Raw genomic sequence first — 22,503 nt, forward strand, 5'->3', positions numbered from 1 at the left:
AACTTGATAAAAGATATCTACATGATCGGAGAAGAATCAAAAAAAGAAAATTATCTTATTTAAGCTTCAATTTTTATAGAGGGAATCTGATATCTTAGCAATGAAGTCAACTGAATCTCCTCAAGGGTTCTTTAATAGAGTTTTTTTGGAATCATTAATAAACTAAGAAGTTATGGCTATGCCAACGAAGATGGAAACATTGCTGAACAGATGTCAAAAGCTTGTCAATCAAGTTTGAAGGCATAGCTGCTGCAATTGAATTAGACATGTGTAACCTTAAATAATATAAATTGATAGGATGAATTTAAGCACATGAACAAAGAGTCGAAAGATTCTTGGTTCAACCAATAGGATTACCCTATCAACCCAAACTTAATGATGAAGAAAAAAGTTCTAAAGATGGAAAGAAAATAAAATTTTCATTGCAGAGAATGAATCAATGATAGGGTGAAGTAACTTACACATTGAAGCAAAAGAAACAGACAAAGAAAATAATGAACCCAAGTCATTAGATGCATAAGCTGCAAAATTCCATATCATTCTCAAAGTGGTTGTTTGGTTTGTAGAATCAAAGAAAAAAATTGTGCTAGCTTACTAATGAAGATGAGACAAGATTATTTTATTCTTCCACAAGCAAAGAACAAGAAAAAGAAAATACATGATGTTTGAATAGTAGAACAATATTTTAATGTCATATTATTGCAAAGACTCAAAATGCATCAAATGAAGAGACATGTTAAACTTGACTCTAAGAATTGCATAAATAACAACTTGATTTGAGCCTAGAATGGACACTGACTCTTATCTTTAAGAATACAGAACTAGCAAACACAAGGAATGATAGACCACGACTGTACAAAGATTTTAAAAGCAGTGCACAAAAATTCTCTCCCCTTACTATCAAGTTTTACTTCCGTGCCGAATGGTATAGCTCCATATAGTCTAAAGCAGGCCGATTCCAAGACCAGTCTTGTTCCATCACGCGCTTGCATAGTGAGTTGAACCATTCCCGTGCATCAAACCAAGCAGAGATTGCTCTGGAAGATCCAATTGTTAGACATATAAACTTGTTTGATATAAATGAGTAGGTTATTTTTCTTCTCAAATGACAGTGGAGATATTTACTGACAGCATGTATCCGTTCAATAGCAACCAACATATGGAATGTAGTTTTTCTTAGAGATGACTTGAGAATCAATATTTAGAAAATAGAACCATTCACAAAAGAAAGAGGCCAAATTATGAAATGCCAAACAACTTTGACTTGGTGAACCACATCAAGGGCTCTAAACATAATCCCTTAGCCTCCTACTAAATATAAACATAAAATATGGTTTTATGATTAGGGATGAAACATTAAAAAGTTAACAAAAGAAATTCTCGATTTAAAGTGAGAGTTCCATTTATCTATCAAATCGCTCAATGCTAGTAGGTTCTTATTGAAAATAACATATCTAATTAAAAATTACAGCAAGGAAAATGCAAGAGTTCTGCTGACATCCTGAAGCCCTTAATCAAACTAAATCAAGCAAATTTTACCTGTGCACTAGCAAAGGAGTATCTCCTAAATATGCATTTCGGTGTTCTGTTAAGAATACAATAAATCGAGTAACAGACAGCCAATCGAGGAAACTTATGATACGTGCCTGTTGAGAGCATAGTCCACGCCAGAAGGATCAGCTCCCTCGAAGCTAAACCCATTTGGTTCAAGACCTTGCGCATGAGCTCTTTCTTTATCATTGTCAATGTCAAAGACTGTGTCATAAAGCCCTACATAATGCAAAAGGAAATTCCCTTATTTCTGATAATTCAAAAAATGACAAAATGTGATTCACTATATAGAACAAAGAGTGGCAGATGAATGATCAGTCTGGATGGATCTATTTACATGGCTGTGCTAACATATAGAACAGCCAATTAGGATGTTGAAAATAATGAATGAGACCAAGCATTAGACTCTGGTTTATGGGAAGACTGGAACTATGGGTAACAATTTCCATGCGAGTGGGACTGGATATATTACTATCTTGGTCATTTGTCTGAAACCCCAAACATTCCGCAGATGCAAATTCAATGATTTTGACCTGCAACTGACATCAACTAATTGCATATAGTAGCACAAGATGACCTTGAGGGTCAAAGGCCCACAGTAATATTATCCTCAGATCATCTTTTCTTCATATTGAGTTTGTAAAGTTCAAAAGTGCATTAATTGACTATTCATTGAAATAGCTTCTTTGATTGCAAAGGAAAGACCGTGTACATTGATTCTCCTCAGATCCCATAATGATGGAGTCTCTTGCACTAGGCTAACCATTAATTGATTATGATTCGGTTGTATGAAACTGCTGCTTGAGCATAAACTAATAAATTTACTGAAAGTACAATAACAAAATTATTAAAGCACTCACCTCCAGTTCTACGAACAACCGGAATGGAGCCGTATCTCATAGCTATAAGTTGGGTTAAGCCACACGGTTCAAAAAGTGATGGAACAAGAATGAAGTCTGCACCAGCATAAATCTAACAAAAAAGGATAAACATTAGAATATCTCATCGACTTAAAGAATTTTGACAGGGCACCTAACAGAATGCAGTAAATGATGTCTAACCAGATGAGAAAGAGGTTCATCATAGGTCAAACAAAAACGGACACGGCCAGCATGGGAAGAGTGCAACTGATCTGCCAAGTGAGCAAAATCATTCTGTATACGAGAATCCGGAGCTGAACCAAGCAGAACGACCTACAACAGATTTCCTGTGAATTATGAAATGCTATAACTAGAGTAATTAAAAATTTATGTATATATATATAATTGTATATTGTATTCATACCATTAAATCTATTAGGAGTTAAATATCGACATGGAATTAATATTAGACAGTGCCAAAACAAGGATATGCAAAGAAAAACCTGCCCATTGCGCTCAAGTGTTTGCCCAACAGCATGTTTGATGAGGTGAATTCCCTTCTGAACTGTCAGGCGGGTAATTATCCCTACCAAAGGATGATCAGATCTTCTCAATCCAAGTCTTTGCTGCAATGCCTCTTTAGCAGCCTTCTTACCCGCAACAACATTCTCTGGTGTGTAAGGCACCTAAAATGGATGAAACAAATTTAAAAAAGAGTTCAGGAAAATTTTGTTCAGTTAGATCAAGCTCTATTTAGAACCATTTTATAAAGGACAATCCTACAGAACAATTTAATTATAAGCTAGATAGGTCCATAAAGTCGTCGGCCAACCACCTGCGCATAACCTTGAGATGTCTAAAATTAGCATCTGAACAATCCTTTCCTCAGGATGTTCAGTCAGATTGACAAATAGCAATTAAGAAGCTTCAAAACTAAAAAGCCAGAAGTAGTAGATTAATGAGAGCTTTCAATTTAGGTAATATATGTGTACAAGGTCATAAACATGATGATCAACTTTGGATTGCATGCCGAATAGCTCCAAGGCTTAGGGGAAATATCACATTAAGATACACTCTGGTTTATTTTCACTTGTGGAAGACTTGTTAGATCATTCCTTATAGACCAAACCTCTTCAGAAAAGCAGAAACTTCTTCTCCGACCATTTATAGTTATTTTCATAACAGAACAATTTTTGAAGAACTGGTAATGTGAAGTTCATAAGATCTTAATCATTCAGCTAAGCAAGATCAGTGTCTAGCTTCCCTAGAGGATAGATTCTCTGACCCAGATACTGAAGAAGCAGAGACAACTAACTGCAGTAGCAGTGATAATAAATAAATTATGGCACTCTGCAACATTATTTAAATACTAGTGATATCAGGGGATGAACAATACCGATTAGATTCAACATATCAACATTTTTTTCAGTCTTCTTTTTTTCTTATTGATGTATCAAAGTGTACTATTCCATTTAAATCAGTACATAACAAAGTGATCAGATTTCTGTGTGTATTGCAGTACCCATATATAAAATCTTGTTCTACACTTCGTACAATGTAATGATAAGCCTTTGTTATGACTCAAAATATATTAATAGCAGGCTTCATGAATAAGAAAGTCTCTTAGTTATCTAGCCATATGCCTTAATTGTCAGGAATCGAATAATGATGAGTTTGAGTTAAACTAGTCAGGATCTACATAAATCAGATTAGACAACAATTTACCCTAAGCAACATGGGACTATTCTCTGAGTCAATTTCTTTTCACCTCGCACACATGAATATTTTCAACATTAATTTTATAATGATAGATAAACTTTCTAGTCTCTTCTTTGCTTCGTCTTTTAACTTTCATTTGCCAAAGAAGGAATTTTTTAAATTAATATCCACATGTAAAAAGTAATTGACCCAATAGAATAAATATAATTTTATAATATCTCACAGTACCAATTATTGAGTAACCATAGGATGAGGATGAAATGATTGATGAACTTTGGCATGCAAAACTTGTCTTGTGTTTTCTTGATCATGCCAATAACAAAACAAATTAAAAGCAGAATATATCAACATCATGCATGTCAAAGAGGAAAACTGCATCATACACGACACTAATAAAGAAAGCTAAAGTTTCATCATGAATTCTGAGAAATATACCGGGATAAAGTGATCATCGTATGGGTCCCAGATATCTGGATCTATACCATTCACGATACCATGGAATTTGTGAAGGTGAGAAGATATTGCAGGATTTCCAGCAACTTCCCTTGAATATGTTTGTGAAACCTACATGGGAAGGCAACTACTTAAAAGATGAGAACACAAAACATGTAAGTTAACAGTTAAAATCATCTTAGCTGAATTTATTCTTCTGCATAAATTCTTAAGGTGCAGACCTAAACATGTAGAACTAATACATCAAAAGAAAAGGGGCACAAACACGGAACATGCAGAAGCTTAAAAGAACATGTTAATCAAAGAAAATCAGCTTCTTGTCAAACTCTACGTACATACAAATCAAGGATTGAAATTTCGTACCATACCGGAATTTTGAGATTTGCTCGGTACGGTACGGTATTATATACCGAGCGGTATATTTCGATATACCGCTAGGTGTATATATATATATATATATATATATATATATATATAGGTAAACTGCTCAGTATATCTCTCTTCTCCCCATGCGGAGTGACGTCGCAGAAAAAAAAATCTGTCTTCTCCCCACGCAGCGATGTCACCCAAGAAGAGAAGAAAAAGAAAATATCTGCAATGTCACCTCGGCAACGTCGCCTTTTTATATATATATAAATAAATAAAAAATTCGTTGAGGCGTCGTCTCTCTTCGCCCTACGACGCCGATGACTCTTCTCTCCGCGTGCGAATGAGAAGTCGCTGACAAACGAGGAGGAGAGTGGCGCCAATCTCAGGTTCTCCTTTTTTTTTCCCATTTCTTTCTTCCCCTTCTCCCTCTTCTTTCTTCTCCCTCGATCACCGTCGATGATAACGGCCTCAATCGACGGTACCGCTCGGTAGCAGACGATCCGTGTACTGATCTGCTAACGGATCGATACGTACCGCTCGATACGAGCGGTATCATTCGGTATTGCAAACCTTGATACAAATACATACTATACATTAACACACACATGCAAAAGAAAACATAGAATTATTTGGCTATTTGCACATTTTGACCAATCACTATTATCTGTAAAAAAATTAGAGAAATCCATTAAATATCAAAAAAAGAAACAACAAGAACATTTCTGATTTTACCACCGAAAAGGAAACTGGATATCAAATAACCAAAGGTCCTTTTGAGAAGAATTTGTCAATTATAGAAAAACAATGACTACTGCAAAGACTTAAAAATATTGAAGCAAGAACTAGATACTGACAGTTGTAGCCTTGTCAGCATATGCCATTGCTCTGCCAATGTTGTGCACCCCAAACTCAAGATTATGAATTGTGAAGATAACTCGAGCATTACTCAGCCCATAATGAGCATAGTGTTCCTTGAATAACCAAGCTACAGGAGCACTAGACCAGTCATGACAGTGCAAAATATCCTGTCCAAGAACAAGCAATCAGTTAAATTGTTTTGAGAAAAAAAATCTTTAAGGAAACAAAGAATAGAAAGACTGGAGTAAATGTTCATGAGCATAAGCAAATAAGCAAATATAAACCCCTAGCAGCGATGTACTCCATCCCAAAGTGGATCGCAGTATATTGGTTAATACAAGTTTGGCACTTAGCTTATTCAGGCCCCTAATCCCCACAACATTAGATATGGTTTTAGACATAAAGTATGAGTTGTTTTCTTTTTTATTTTCTTCATTAGACAATTGAATTTTGGGTTGAAACATTGATCTACAGTCATGTACTTGTTTAATCAAGTTCAAATGTTTTGATTGTCTTCTTGACTAACTAATTCATCAACCATTGTCTTTTATCAATGATATGCTCATCAAGCATTATTCTATAACCATGATAGTTTTCAGCAATGACACATTTTTAAAGATATCATAGGTGACATGTTACTAATCAGAATCACAAAAAAACCAAACAAAACATCTATTTATCAATCAAACAAATTTAATTTGAGCAAAAGTCATACAAAATGATACTAGATATGCTATCCATACCATAATCCCATTCAGAAGACTGGTGGGGGTTTCACACATAATATATCAATTCTTGCAAGTATATAGAAGATAAAGACTGTGACTCAAACTGATCAACTCTTAATTAGCATTTGAGTACTAATATTGAAATAATATACATAATGCCGTTCATCTCAACCCACACAAATTCCTATTGGAATCTAATGGAAACACTAACAGTAATAAGAACATAACTTCACTACTAGCACAATTAACTTAGTTGCAGAAAGATTGTGATCTCACGTCAGACCTTTAGAAGGAAGAGTCTGATAGAAATTTCCAGGTAAAACTTCAGATCGGAACTTTATTGATATTTGCAAACTTTAAGATTTGCCAGTGCATGTTATGCCACAAGTGATGTGCTGCAGTGCTACCTGTAAATGGGTATCTACCTTGTAGCACCACCCATATATACAGAACCAGGCATGCACATGGGCTTTACTATATTGTGCAAGCATAAACTAAGTATCAGAAGATCCCCTTCCTTTGGAGATAGATTATTTATGTGACAAGTTATTGGTTATTCTCCAAAAAAAGAAAAACTTTGGAGTCTCATAGTTTTCAAGTGAAGAATAAATACTTTTATCATGCCAGTGATAGACAAGTCATCATGATTATGAGTGCCACAGTAGGACGTTCATCTTTCATTTGTATATTGCAAGAACTACCATAACAATTTCATATAGACATAGACAAGGATCATGGGCCCAACACAATATGAATGTGCCAACATGCCTTGTAAAATATAGCACAATACAGCAACTAATACATGTATACATTCTTATGTCATTGTAACTTTGTACATTATAGACTATCTATTATCATCATATATAAAACTTAAAAACAAGGTTCGTAATTTTGTACCGTACCGGCACTTTGAGCTTAGCTCAGTATGGTATAAGCGTACCGAGCGATACGCTCTAGCATACCAATCGATATATATATATATATATATATATATATATATATATATATATATATAGTTAAAAAACAAAAAAAAGGGCGATGTTGCCTCGTTTCTTCTCCCCGTGAAGCCTCGACGACTTCTTCTCCCTGCGCGGATGAGGAGAGGTCACCAACGACATCGAGGCCTCGTCGATTTCTTCTCCCCACGTAAAGAGAAGAAACGAGGCAACGTCGTCGAGGCTTCTTCTCTCCGCGCGGATGAGGAGAAATCGCTGATGATGCCGAGGCCTCATCGCCTAAGACAAGGAGGCGACAACATCTTATCTGTGACGTCCGACGAGGGAGGGTGGCGATGGATTGGGATCATCAAGGGAGAGTGACGTCAGATCTCTAGGTTCTCCCTTTTCTTCTCCTTCTTCTTCCTTCTCCCTCGACTAATACCGTCTGGTAACGGGTGGCGATGGTCGAAATCGACCATTACCGACCGATTTCGAGTGGTAACGGGACGAAAACAGCCCCAATTGACGGTACCGCTCGATAGTGGGCGGTCCGCGTGCCGGTCTGTTGGCAAACCGGTACGTACCGCCCTGTACGGGCGATATCATTTGAAATTAAAATCCTTGCTTACAAGAAGCATGAACCATAAGAAGCAAATGTCTACAACAATCCTAGAAACATACATGTCATCAGAGAAGAAACTAAAAGGTTCAAAACATGGTCTGCAGTACCGGACTGTACCGCCCGGTACGGGCGGTACGTACCGGTCCGACAGGCTTCCGGTACGCGGACCGCCTGTTACCGGTCTGGCACTGTAGCAGCACTGTAGCAGTGCTCGGCACGCCTGAATATACCGCTCGGTACACCTGGGTGTACCGCTCGGTATACCGTACCGTACCGGTACCGAGCCCAGGTCGAAACTCTGGTACGGTACGGTATTGCGGACCTTGGTTCAAAAGACATAAATCCACCAACAATCCCACATGTTTTGGAGCCTTAAATGGATGACTCAAGTGTCGAACATATATACAGTACAGTAATATAAATAAATGTAGATGGTACTTCAGTTATAATACATATGAACTCTCTAATACATGCCAAGAAGTGTCAATTATGTTTTGGTGTCCAGCATGGATACAATAAGGAGATGGCAACAGTTTGGAAGAACCCGTGCTTCATGGGGCACAAAAGGCTACATATATACAACATTGGCATTGTGAAATGTTCCTGTGTTGCTTCAAAAAGAGAGCAGATGTAAGATTTCTAAGATTTGAATAAAAAGTATCACTTGAAAACCATAATAGAAAAAGGACAACATTTATTCTCCACAATCCACATAAATTATATGGTGGAACATTTTTCATTGAACTTAACACTGAATGGACTAGGAGTAATCAACAAAACAACCTATATCCATGTCCAATCAAATGAAGAAATGTATAAATGGAAAAGAAACAGCTTCTAGCCTTCTAATACATTGACATAAAGGAAGTGAGATGCTTCATGAAGCATGTACCTCAGTTAGCAATGTCAATATAGCTTAAGTAACTATAAGTGATGACTAACTAAACCATTGGGCGTGAGATATCTCACACATTCAAGAAGTTGATGCAGTCAAAGATACATTGCCCATGTCTAGCCAATGATAGTTAATGTTCATCCTATCAATGTTGAGAGTCTAAACATGGATCTAAGTTCAATGAATTCTTGAGCATGTATCTCTCAAGTACTCCATTTGAATGTAACCAGAGTAACTCTCTGCTGATTTCGGAAGTATAGGCACCTCAATCATGCACAAAATTTTATTTCCTACTCCCTCTTCAACTCTTCCTCCTCTCTTCCCTTCACATCTTCCATCCCTCCATCTCTTCCTCCTCACTGGGGATTAACTTAAACCGAGCTTGATTCAAAGAGAAAGAGATATTGAACCACCAATTAAATGGAATGGATTTAAAATGATGTCCAACCCTTGTTTTCTCCTCTTTCTTCTTTATCTCGTTCTCCTCCCTTGGGTGTTTGTTCTCAAACATAAACACATTACTTTTGTTTTATTGGAAGAGACAGCCACGTACTTGCCAAGGGATCTTTGCCACTATTATCTAATAATATGTATTTTTTAATATAAAGCTAGGAAGGTTACCCTGGTTGTCAATGGAGTAATTAGCTTAAAGGGTTTTTTTTTTTTGTCAATGACTTGCTTGCTTATTTTAACTCAAAGTTAGGTAAGTCTTTGTATAGCATGCTAATGGCAAAGTGCAGATTTATCTGTCAGTAAGGAAGGATATAATCATAAAATAAAAAAAAAAGGGTTGGAAATGAAAATTTCTCTGTATAACCTTCAATGAAGCATAGTAGCAGAATTAGTAACACATTCACACCCAAATGGATGACCAGCTATCAAGTTTATTTTGGTGTAACCATGATTAAAAGCATAAGGTTATGTTGCAAATGATTTTATTAGTCTTCCTCTTATACATGAATTCTGCCACCAATACATTCATGAGAAAGATGGAATATGAATAGAAGAAGAATTTGTAAAAAGAAGAGTTATTAAGATCAAGATTCGTAATTTTGTACCGTACCGAAGTATCGAGCTCAGCTTGGTATGGTACGGTACGAGTATACCGAGAGGTATGTTTTGATGTACCGCTCGGAATATATATATATATATATATATATATATATATATATATATATATATATATATATATATATATATATATATATATATATATATATATATATATATATATATATATATATATATATATATATATATATATATATATATATATATATACGATGTTGCCTTGTTTTTCTGCTCGCGTGGGGAGAAGAAACCAAGGTTTCCTTCTCCCCGCACAAAAACAAGCGACGACGCTCGGTTTCTTCTCCCCGTGACATCGCCAAGACTTCTTCTCCCCGCGCGGATGAGGAGAAGTCGCCGACGACACCAAGGCCTCGTCATCTCAGACGAGGAGGAGACGACATCTCATCTGCGACGTCTGACGAGGAAGGGCGGTGACATAATGGGATCGTTGAGGGAGAGCGGTATCGGATCTACAGGTTCTCCCTTTTCTTCTCCCTCAGCTAATACCATCCGGTAGCGAGCAGCGACAATCGAAATCGACCATTACTGACCAATTTAGGGTGGTAACGGGGCGAAAACAGCCCCAATCAACGGAACCGCCCAGTAGCAGGCGGTCCGCATACCAGTCTGCTGGCAAACCGGTACGTACCACACGGTACGGGCAATATTATTCGAAATTAAAAGCCTTGTTTAAGATAAAATCATCACATACTAAAGCCCAATTTTAAGTGAACGAGACTAGAACTTTCAAGAGGATAAATTAGGACACATGAATGCATGTCTTTCTATTAACTTACCGGTTGAAATCCACTTTGAAGAAGAAACTCAAGAGCAGCATGACAAAAGAATCCAAATCTATGCCCATCATCATTCCTTCCATATATGCACCCAACTGAAAACATCCTGCACAAGGTTGTAGCATGACAAACTTCAAAATGTTGGCTCTCTCTAATAATATCATATTGTACTTTACATAATAACAATAAAAAAAAAAGAAATTTTAAAAGAAAGAGTTTTTTTATACCTAGTGTAATTGAACTCATGTTGGTATCTTTCCCACCCTAATTAAACCCAATCACAGATTGGGCTAAACTTGAATTGGTTGGGATTAGCGTTACGATATATCATGGCCGAACTAGGTTCGATCAAACTATAAAGATTCTATGTATTTAATTGGGTCGAGTTCCAGTTGGGTCAGGTTATAGTAGATCTTCATTAGACTCAAGATGTCCAGTATATCAGATCCAGAGAACTCAGGCTTGAGTTGGGTTTGGGTCAACCCCAACTTAACCCAGACTTATAATGGGTTTATATTTCCCAACCATCCAACCTGATGATCAGGTTAGGTTTCAGCCAAAATGAAGTTGGAGTCCTACAGAAAACCAATTCAAAAATGTCCAAAATCTCTTTTCACACTAATATATATTAATTACTTAAAATAGTTCATAATTTCACATACAACTAGTTGTTCAAAAGCAAAAATTCAAAGTCTTTGGTTGTTTATAAAGAAGCAAAAAGAGGTCCTTGAGCTGTATCATGAAACCTATATGAGGCAAAAATTAAGCAAAAAAGGAGAAAATAATGGCAAACCGAATATTAAAGTAAGGACACTTGACAGTACATGGATTTAGAAGGCCTAAATAATCAAAATTAAAATGATAACAAAAGAAGTATTGTACGATATATAGATGTCGGTTGAATTTGAAGTAAGATCCAAAAGGTTAGAGATAAGGTTTTTATACAATATAAATATTAGAACTTCAAATATTAAGCCATTAATATTAAAAATGTTTTTAAAATATAGTGTATAAGAGGATTCACATTATAATTTGCAGAAAAATTAATTTGGTCAAGCTAGAAATGGAACAAAGGAGTCAGACAAAGTAAAAGACAACTAAAATGCAGCTAATACCAAGTCTTTTCTAATCATAGTGCAAAGCTATATCTTGCACTGATTTTGCATAGCTTTTGAACCAAATCTGTAAGGGCATCAATGCATAAGATTATCATAAATAAAAGTACAGATTTAGTTGCATAACAGTTTACAGAACCTTAAAGAATCAAAATTTCAGTCCTTTGAGGTCTGTATTCAAGATAACCAATGTAACGAACATGTACAGCACACAAGAAAGAAAATTACTACATACCCATTTTGGGGCTCTAGAAAGTATACAGGAAGGCCCTCAACCTGTCCGAACCAAACATTTATTTCCATTCCATCCCAAGCAAAGCTATTACGGAAATGGAGGTCTTTAACCTAAATTTCAAGAAACATGTCAGAAAATTTTCCAATATAAACAAACATGTATCAGAAATGAATTTATAAGCACCACTGAAGTCTAAAGTGAAGGGGAACCTTTTTCCACAATTATGTGAACCATTAAATGAAATTATAAGCATCAAAATATCTAAAATCCATTAGACAAACCTTTTCCCACAATTAGTTTTATCAAGAGAGACATCTTCTAGGATCCATCATTGCTTTTAATTTGGTTTAACTCACACCACTAGAAACTAGCCATTTCTACCATCTCTTGACCAAGGTCAGCAGGATGGACCAAGATAGGTCATAGGATTTGGCATTTTGGAATTGATCCATATCGGTTGAATTCAGACGATTGCATTGTTTTTTTCTTAAAGAAAAGCAATTGATTAGATTTCCAATAGGAAGGACTAGGATCGATGGTTAAGAATTACTGTCTTTTAGCTTAAGGGAATGTCCATTGATTCTAGCATGACAAGGGGTGCTTGGCACCTTGGCTAGCATAGAGTGTGTCAATACCTTCTAGTATGGCATGTTTAAATCTATATCAATCTGTGCTGATTGGCACAGCAATCCTCGTAGGTGGGATTAATCAAAATTATCCTGACTGAAAACTGTTGGATTTAAAGATCTGCTTACCCCTTGAGAAAACAAGCCCTTTCAGGATTGGACTGGGCTATTTCTGATCTAAACAGTTGATGTGTATTGCGAGACATTGACTACATGAAGCAGGATTTTGATACCAAATCAGAACATATATTTCACAATATTACCATCAAAAAGCACCAATATAAACTCTCAAAACCACACAAAACCCATTCATGCACATGTCCTACATCAATATTTTTAATAATGGTAGTTTCTTCAGCTCATGCAAAGGCAAATACGGATTCTTTTGATAGAAGCAGCACTAACAAAAGGAAATGACTGAGCAGCAAGAAGCAAAATAATCTTACATTACTGAGATTCATACAATTATATTTTGGAAGAACAACATCAACTGTATGGCCTAAATCTTGAACAGCACGAGAAAGACTTGTAACAACATCACCAAGGCCACCGACCTGCAAAGAATAAGGACAGGCTGGAGAATTAACCATCATAAGTAATATTATAAGGCTGGATATTTGGTTCAAATCATAAATAATGTAAGTTAAGACATCCGACTCTGTTATAAAAGAAATTAAAATTCAGAATTAATCAGATAATGAAAAACAGCAAATTGTTAAATCTGAAACTGCAGAATAATTTTCTTAAGCTCAAGAAGTAATAGAAATGCATCTAACCAGAAAAATGGTGGCTACTGATTTAACTTATCATGAACAGATGAATAAACAGAGTTTATTGAATGTAAGTTCACTTTGTCATCAATTACATTTTACCTAGATGAGTATCTCACTCCATTCTAACAAAGTTCATAACTCTTGCTTGTGGGTGTACAGTACAAATTATGTCTACTTGTACAGTAAAGTACTAATTGTGTTTTGAGAGTATCTTTTTCATTTGAGGACCTAGTCCACAAGCCAAGTCGAGCATGACTTGTGTCTCAGTGGCTCCAGCACATCCAAACTCTAGCTAGCCATGTAGGCACCACCAGAAAAAAGATCATAAGATAGTCACCAGCTTAAAGGATGTGACTAACCTCTCAGACATTTAATCATAAAGAATGTTGAGTAAATTTAGGTCAAACAGATGACAAACCTCTCAGACATTTCATTAAGTTATCCAAGTTCGTATAGCAAATAGCCATGTCATAAGACTTATTTCTTAATTTTTTATACTCAAGTGCATTGCTTCCATATTGTCAGTTAGTTTTCTGAAAATTAAGTGAATGCCCTTTATAACCCTTGATTATTTTTTACAGGTTCACAAGCCTCTTCTAATTGCCCTGTTCATAGAATAAGAAAAAAAAATTGCAAACTGCAGTAACCATAGATAATTTGTAGTTGTACCTTCCTTGCAAGCCACTATTCCTGCTCTCAGTTTCTCATATTTATGCATTCTATTACTATTAGAACTAAAAAAACTTAAGTCTATGCAATGCATTCATAAATAAAAATCTCTCTGAAGTTTTAAGAAAACAATTCATGACAGAAAGGAAAAATAAAAAATGCACTTTTTGTGAGAGTACCTCACCAAAATAATCATTCAAAAGAAATATACATGAAACTGCTCATTCCAGTATTCAAGACTTGCCAAAAATTATCCATGGTTGGTTAAAATTGAAATAATGAACAAATGCTAAATGTCAGGACTGGTAATCAAGCAATAGTATATGACAGCAACCTATTTTAACTTAGGAAAATATAGCTTTAAATAATAAATCTTGTTTAAACCTCTGATTAGGTGTTAAACATCACATCTTCAGAATACGTATGAGAATCTAATTCCCATGTTACAATTTACTATTTGATGATTGACATTTTGTTTTATACTCTGAAAACAATAAACCCATAGGGCAACAAGGTCCTAGTTGAAGGCCAAAAACAGGAAAATAATTGCAGAAAGGAAAAAAGGAAGACCAGCTGCAACAAATAGAGGAATCTAAAGAAGCCTACAGTTCAAGGTACAATTTCTATGTCAATGCAAAGCACTGAAGGTAGTAATGCTAGTAAGAGTGCTCCACAAAAACAAGTTGAAGAAGATTACCTTTAATAAGTTCAAGCAGGTGCATTGTGCAAGCAGAAGGTTCAAACACATCATGCCAACAGAAAACTAATAGTAAACTGAAGCAAAACAAGTCCAGCACAAGTGCAAGGACAAGCATTTAGCAATCACTCACAATCTATAATACAAAATTTTGTTTCTAGTGGAACTAATCACTTCAAATAATGGATATGTTCTTACACTTAGCTTCCTAAATTATCTTTGTTTTATGGAGGGCATGTAAGGTTCAACACATTAAATTTACCTTTGCTATAGGTGCCATCTCAACAGCAATATGTACGATATGCATGGGAGGTTCCTTTGCAATTCCTCCAATGACAGGAATATGATAGTCCATCCCATTTCTGTTATCGTAGATTCCACCATCTTCTCTCTCCGAAAACACAAAATCCATCATATAAGCATCCATTGGGACCTTCACTGCAATAATTAACAAACCCAAGTGATCTAAGATGATGATTGTTATGCTGTGACATCTAAAATGCTATATCCACATGAACTAACACACCCTTATGAGAAGAATCTAGGAACCATTTACTTGCAGCACGGAAAATAAATTAGCAATGCTTTTCCTACAGATGAAACTTACTATTATTTTCTGAAAAAAATGCTACTCTTAAAATTACTTGGCACTAGATATCAGGGTTCGCCATTTCAGGCACCGGACCCGTCTCGGAGATTTATTGGGTTGGTGCATACCAGTCTGTACCAATGTACCAACATATGGCACATTGGGGCATGCCAACTAGGACTAGGGTGATCCTCGTCTTGGTTGTCAGTTGGACCGATCCATACCACCCATACCATACCGACTTGAACGATAAAGCAAACGTTGCTATAGATGTCAATTGATCAGTTTAGGATGGACTTGGATTATGTCAAGAATGGATAACTGGATACATAGGCCAACCTGAACTAGTTCCAACACATCAGCAGGTCAAGATTTCACAAAACCATCACCATAGATGGGTCAAATTGGCTGGAAAAAGCTAGTGATGTTGGATTGGTGGACTGAGACAATGTTCTTTTTATTCTGGTCAACCACCAAGTTGGATTGAGTTGAGCCTCACTTTGAAAGGAACATGAGCTTGATTTGAATCCAACCTAACATGAAATTGTAGTCAGCTATAGGATCTGGATCAGGTTGACCACATAGGTCCAGGTCAAGATTGCCAAAGTTGACCGTTTAACAGAAAGAAGATTGTTAGTTATCAACCAATGTTGTTAGAACTTGGAAGTGCTAGTGCTATAAGATGCCAAGCTCCCTTATTGCCTGAGGTTCTAGGTGCTTACCTTAGAAAAATTACAAAAATAAAAATAAAAAGAATAATTACTAAAGGATGAGCTTCTATCAAAATACAAGTTGTCATTAGATATGTAAGATGATGGACACCAAAAAACCAAATTACATAAAATCTAGCCATCTATAAGCACTCATACAACAAATGATAATGAAATTAGTTCATATGTAAATTGCAAAGCGAAAAAGATTCATATATCTGTCAATTTAAGTGCTTAAGTAATCATCATGCCCATCCTCTCATCATCAACATCATCAGTGATCTCATCTCCTCCACCACCTAATTCATACACCTCCATCTGTTCCTATATTTTGTTAGAATCAACTTCCTCGCCTTCAACATTTGCTATCCTTGTATGATTGTTTTTGCACTGTCTTTAATCTTGATTGTTATTCAGTGGATATACTTATTTCTCCAACCATAGATGTCCTCACTACATCACCCCATGTCGATTTGTGATCTACAGAAAATCATCTTTTTCATTTGACGCGTTAGCACTATCATATGATCTTTGATGATACAGCTTGTTTTTTTCCTTTATAAGAATGGTTGCATTAAATTAAGATTAAAGATAGTATTTAGGAAACAAATAGAAAAAGAGAGGGTCATGTGTGGGTGGCAGGTGGAAAGCTTATTGGACAGGCAAAGAGGGACAAACCAAGCACCTCATCAGCCAACGCCTCAACTGAGACTAGACAGTGCCTACTAAGATGCCTCACCTAGGGCCCCTCAAAAGGTCCTGGTAAAAAGAATTTCTTTACATGGACTATACTAAAAAAATCACAGAAAGTAATATTTGACAAGATGTTAATCATCCAAGGGATTAGATGATAGACTTGTAGAACTGTACTTTAAGATTTTTTACTGGATAAGTCTTACCAGTTGCTTTGAGATGTGAAGCATTTTCTGCAGGCACCATTTTCTGGGGTGGTAGGGGGCCATTATGGTGACTCCAACGGTTAAATGAGCATCTAAACCAAACCTCTGGCTTGCCGTTTAGAACTGTATTGGAGGGATTATATAAAACAGTGATAACACTTCCAGCTCGCACATCAATTGGCTCTGTATAGACTATGTGTTTTTGAGACAGCAAAAACATTTTCATTGTCTTTTCCTTTGTTTCAGCCTTCATTCGTGCAGTTTTCTCAGCCTGTGAAAACCAAAAGAATTTAGATGAAGTTGAGTTTAAAGTTTACGTTATGCTCAAAAATTAACATAAACAAACTAGGATCATTATCCAACATGAAAACTATATCATTCAGGCTGCCCATCATACTAACCTTCTTATGAACAGCCTCTTCTCTTGCTCTTCGCTCTTCCTGAAGCTTTCTGTAGATTCGGTGTTCTTCTTCGACCCAGAACAGTTCTCCAGGCATGCTCTTTGGTACAGTAGCATGGAAATCTTGCCTGTTGTTATTATCATAAACAACTGCCTTCCCTGGTGGACCATCAGCAAAAACCCAATCCAGAACCAGTGCTCGATCAGGTACAACAACTGCGAAGAAATTACTTGAGTATTCCGTATGTGGTAACTTCAGGTTTAATAAGCAGTTGAGCACTTAAGCTGAACATGTTAAGGTAAAAAAATTATTATGTTATTCATCTTATAGCATAAGAGACTAATTTGCTTCCAAACCGTGTGATTCAAAGTGCAGCCTAACTCTTGAATATTTATTCTATTATATATAAGATTGTTCAGAAAGTCTCTTCATGTTTTTAATCCAGTTGGAAAAAAGCACATACTTTTATTAAGTTTAAAAGGGAGAAGTGCGTGCTACAGGGATCTTAAACACTTGAGACCAAGGAATGTAATTTCGTGCCGTCAGGCTGTGTCATTCTTTGGCTGGTCTGGTATGTACTGGTCAGGACCAGCATACCGACACACTGTACACCCAAACGTGCCAACAGTTCCAAAAAATGTCCAAAAAATCTTCGAAAATACATGAAAAATTAGGAAAAAGCTTAAATTATGATATTTTAATTAGAATTAAATGCAAATTTAGTTTTACTTAAATAAAAAATCCAAATTAGAAAGGGATAGAGGATTTATATTTTTCAGAGATTGGGCAGTTTTGCGACACGTTCAAAACGGTTTGCCCGTTGATATTGAACAATAGCAAGAAATTTGTGCGAAAGAGTGATTAAGTGAGAAAGAGTGTTAGAAGATGTGAGATTGAAATAGGGTTAAACAGGTATTCAAATCGGTCCAACGATCAAATTGACCGTTGGAACCAATTCAATCTAGGTTGTTGATTGATTTCAATCAAAATCTGACCATTACCGACCAATACAGTAATTTTTTTTGATACAAATCAAACTTTTTAACATTAGGTATCAGAGATATATCAAGTTGAACTCTTAAACTAATTAGTCGTTTACTCATTAAATGAGTCAATTTTTTTCAGACAAATTCCAAAATGGACTTAAGAACCTTTTATGTAGATCTTGATTAAAAATATAGATATCAAGAACTTTGGAGCTTAACATTCTAAAAATTGAATAAATTATTGAAAATTAATAAATAATCAATCTCAACAATATTACTCGAGTCAAAAAATCACCTTGAATCCCTTCATTGCATAAAAAGGAACCAGCAATTGTTAAAAAGTTTGTTAAATGATCATACAACAAATCACCAAAATATTCTGATCCAAGTAGCAATAACTGATGGATAATTTGATTTAAATGATCATACAACAAATCACCAAAATAACTGATGGATGAGTTGATTTCATAATCATTAAGATTTCTTTTAGACAACCTTTTCGATATTGTCTTTTGCTTCTCTCCAATCTCAATAATAGCATGTTGGTCCCATAAGTTTAAATACATTATGATTGGAAGTGCTCTATCCTCTTACTTTTTTGTTTCCAACCTGGTTATCTTCATGAAAAGGAATCAGACAATTGGATATGTGTTCAACTCCAACTCTCACAACTTGTCCCTGCAACTGATCAACAACCATATCCTATTGCTCTTCCTCGAGTAACATATTATTAACTTCTTACCTAAATTATTTTTGCTTGTTCTGCAATAACAAATACGAGGAACAATCAAGTATTCCATCAGAACATTCATGCAATTTGGTTAATGACACCAAACATGAAATGATAACCATGTGAGTGAAAATGTGTGCCAAGTCAGTTGTGATGAGGCAGAAGGCTTCACATATCAGCAAAAACCTAGTGCCAGCATAAGCTTCAGAATTATCAAGTATTAACATCCACAAAAAACTGAACATCAGTTATAAAGGAGCAAACTTATAACAAGGCATACCATCTGCAGACCACCAATCACCATCTCTTTTTTCAGAATGGGAAAGCTTCTCGATAATGGACAGTCCTTCACTCCAGATGTTATGACCACCATGAATCCAGATCTCTGTGGCATGAGCAAGTGGACGGGAACTTCGGTTATAATACAATCTCACTCTATCACCTCCTTCAAAAAAATTAGGCTCTATTTGCCATATGTGGCTAGCAGATTCTGAAGCCAATTTCATCAGATGATGCAAATGATGCCTTCGTTTCTCTGCCTCGATCTTTGCTTGCGCTTTGTCAGCCTCACTTGCAGCCTTTTCTGCTGCCTTTTGGCGGTGTTCTTCAGCCTGCCTTTCCTTTTCAGCTTGCTCTGCAGCAAGTTTTTCAATTTCCCTGTGTTTTTCTTCAAGTAAGAGATCTTCAAAAGCAGTTTCATCCATACCACCTTCTACAGGTAGAGAAAAATCCTTTGAATTATTATTCTCATATGCATCAGCACCATTAAAAAAGACAAAATCCACTTTATATGCTTCCTTGGGCACAGAAAGTCGACAAGACCACCAATCCCCTTTAAGATCAGTTTTCTGCAGCTTTTCAGTAAAAAATTGCCATCTCCAACCATTGTATGCACCCTTGATCAAAACATCAGGTTCATTTGCTAAAGCTGATAAGCTTCGGTTAAAGAAAATTTCAATAACTTGGTCAGGATTCACCACTTGTGGAACAACGAATACTTTAATCCCTTCTGAAAAATTTTCATCAGCAAGATTCTCCAATAGCTGCCTTTGTGCTTTTGCTTCCATATCTGCCTTCTGTTTGAGTAGTGATTCCTCCATATCTAACACGGCATTTTCTGTACTATCATGAGCTTCAGCCAGTTCCTCCACATCACTGATATCCAAACTACTCTCAGCCACAGCTAGTTTTTTCTCCTCTTCACCAGCTATTTCTGTCATTTCTGCTATGGTTATTCTACCTATCTGATTTTTAACATAAATCATTTGTTTTCCCACTTCACTGAACTGATCAGCCGTGGTCTCCTCCACAATTCCCGCCTCACTGAACGGATCAGCCATGGTCCCCTCTCCAATTCCCACTTCACTGAACTGATCAGCCATGGTCTCCTCTCCAATTCCAGCATCACTGAACTCATCATTCATGGTCTCCTTTCGAATTCCCACATCATTGAACTGGTCAGTCACGGTGTCCTTTCCAACTCCCACTTTGCTGAATCGTTCAGTTGTGATCTCCTTTCCAATTCCAGCTTCAGTGAATTGGTCAATCATGGTCTCCTTTCCAATTCCTTTGTTGCTATGATCAACTGCAATATTTTTATATCTCAGACCAAGTCCATCTCCTTCAATCCCAACATCAGCTATTTGTCCATCAGTTTCAGCAAAGTCAGTAGAATCAGAAGGCATGTCACTGAAAATTTGTTGATCTATCTCATCATTCCCCTGGCCTTGTTGCTCCACTTCCTCCAGCATATCTATTCTCCTTTTGACTAGATTGCTTGACATTCTTGAAGTTGGAACAATTTCAGCAGACTGTGCGTCACCAGTAACTTTTCTATCAGTTGTTCCGCTGCTAGAAATTGCAGGTTGTTTAGAACCAGAACTTCCAGACACTTCTTCTTCTTGAGCGTCATTTTGATCTTTCTTTTGAGTGCTCGTTCCAACTTGCGGCCTAGGTGCAAATCCTTTCCGAGTCGACGCTTTGGTCCCGGGAGTCAAGGTCCTTCTCGGGCGCCTGCCTGCAGAATGCAACTCGAAAACATGAAGATTACACATAGATAAAGAAGTCCTCGACTTCAAGTGACACAAGAACCACTGACCTGAACTTGCCAGCATGCAAGGGGTAGTCCCGATTCTTGTAACTTCTCGAAACCCTAACGTTGACTGGAACAAAAATAGAAAGATAACCCAAGATCAGAATAAACAGAACCGTCATCATTCCAGAAACAGTCTGCAATGAAGCAATTTTCAAGAAAAAGAAAGTGATTCGGCATTCACATGGACAGAATAGCAAACCATATTCGAGAACTGAAGTCTGGCCGCGCAAATCAATATAATATGTAAACCAAATGAGAAAACAAGCGAACAAACCAGTTCAAAGATTCAAAAAAATCAAGAACCAGAATTGAGATCAGAATCATTGCGTAACCCAACACCACAAGGCGCGAGCTACCAGTGACAAGAGAAATAGCTCCGACTCAGACGGCAAGCGGCTTACGTGGGAAAAGAGCCCATGAACCGGCCTAATCCGGAAGCGGGTGTGCTCCGGGACCGCTCTCGGGCAACAAATCGGCCTCTGAGGCTGGAGAGACATCGCCACTGCCGCCGCTCCAAGATCACCGAGTGATCGAAGGGAAGGGAAGCGATCGACGCGGGACGTGGATACTGGATCGAGCGGCTGAGGACTGGGAATTGGGGTCGGGGTTTCCTCTTGATGGCGTTCGCACGAGTGGACTACGTTGGCAGAGGAGGATGACGGCAACGATGAAGCTTTGGGAAGGGGTTTAATTTAGTGGGCTTAAGCCACCATTTGATGTGGTGGTGCTAATGATGAGCTGCTATTCTGATGGCACGAGATATCTGGGGGAAAGCGAACCAGCTTTCGGATGGGACAGGTGGCGTGATATGGGACAAGACGCGTATAGTTCCCGCTTTGTCTTGTGGGGTTGGTTGGAAAGGCTCACATTCATTAAAGCCCTCGGAACTATATATATATATATATATATATATATATATATAAGCAGTGACTTCATAAAAAAAAAATCTCGAGTTTTAGATTCTTTCGAGATAGCATCCTCAGTTTCAAAAATATCGAGGGTTCAACGATTATAATTTTTTAATATAATAATAATATTTTTTTATTATTACTGAATTAAAAATATTATAATTTTATTTAAAAATATTATAATTTAATTCTAATTAATTTAATTTTCA

General features: G+C 36.7%; 1 protein-coding gene across 1 annotated transcript; it reads right to left on the bottom strand.

Moving 5' to 3' along the window:
• Positions 1-673: 673 nt before the first annotated feature.
• On the bottom strand, positions 674-22,082 carry LOC135653104 (starch synthase 3, chloroplastic/amyloplastic-like). The gene is made up of 16 exons (XM_065174596.1): positions 21,788-22,082; positions 21,390-21,453; positions 19,572-21,308; positions 17,576-17,790; positions 17,175-17,445; positions 15,239-15,414; positions 13,284-13,391; positions 12,212-12,321; positions 10,862-10,967; positions 5,807-5,977; positions 4,566-4,694; positions 2,915-3,097; positions 2,613-2,744; positions 2,412-2,523; positions 1,647-1,770; positions 674-1,037 (listed from the first exon to the last, which is right to left on the bottom strand). The coding sequence occupies exons 1-16, from the start codon at positions 21,881-21,883 to the stop codon at positions 908-910; spliced, it is 3,864 nt and encodes a 1,287-aa protein (XP_065030668.1). The 5' UTR covers positions 21,884-22,082; the 3' UTR covers positions 674-907.
• Between the last annotated feature and the right edge of the window lie 421 nt (positions 22,083-22,503).

The sequence above is a fragment of the Musa acuminata genome, chromosome BXJ3-11 (assembly GCF_036884655.1).
Source record: "Musa acuminata AAA Group cultivar baxijiao chromosome BXJ3-11, Cavendish_Baxijiao_AAA, whole genome shotgun sequence".
Lineage (NCBI taxonomy): Eukaryota > Viridiplantae > Streptophyta > Magnoliopsida > Zingiberales > Musaceae > Musa > Musa acuminata.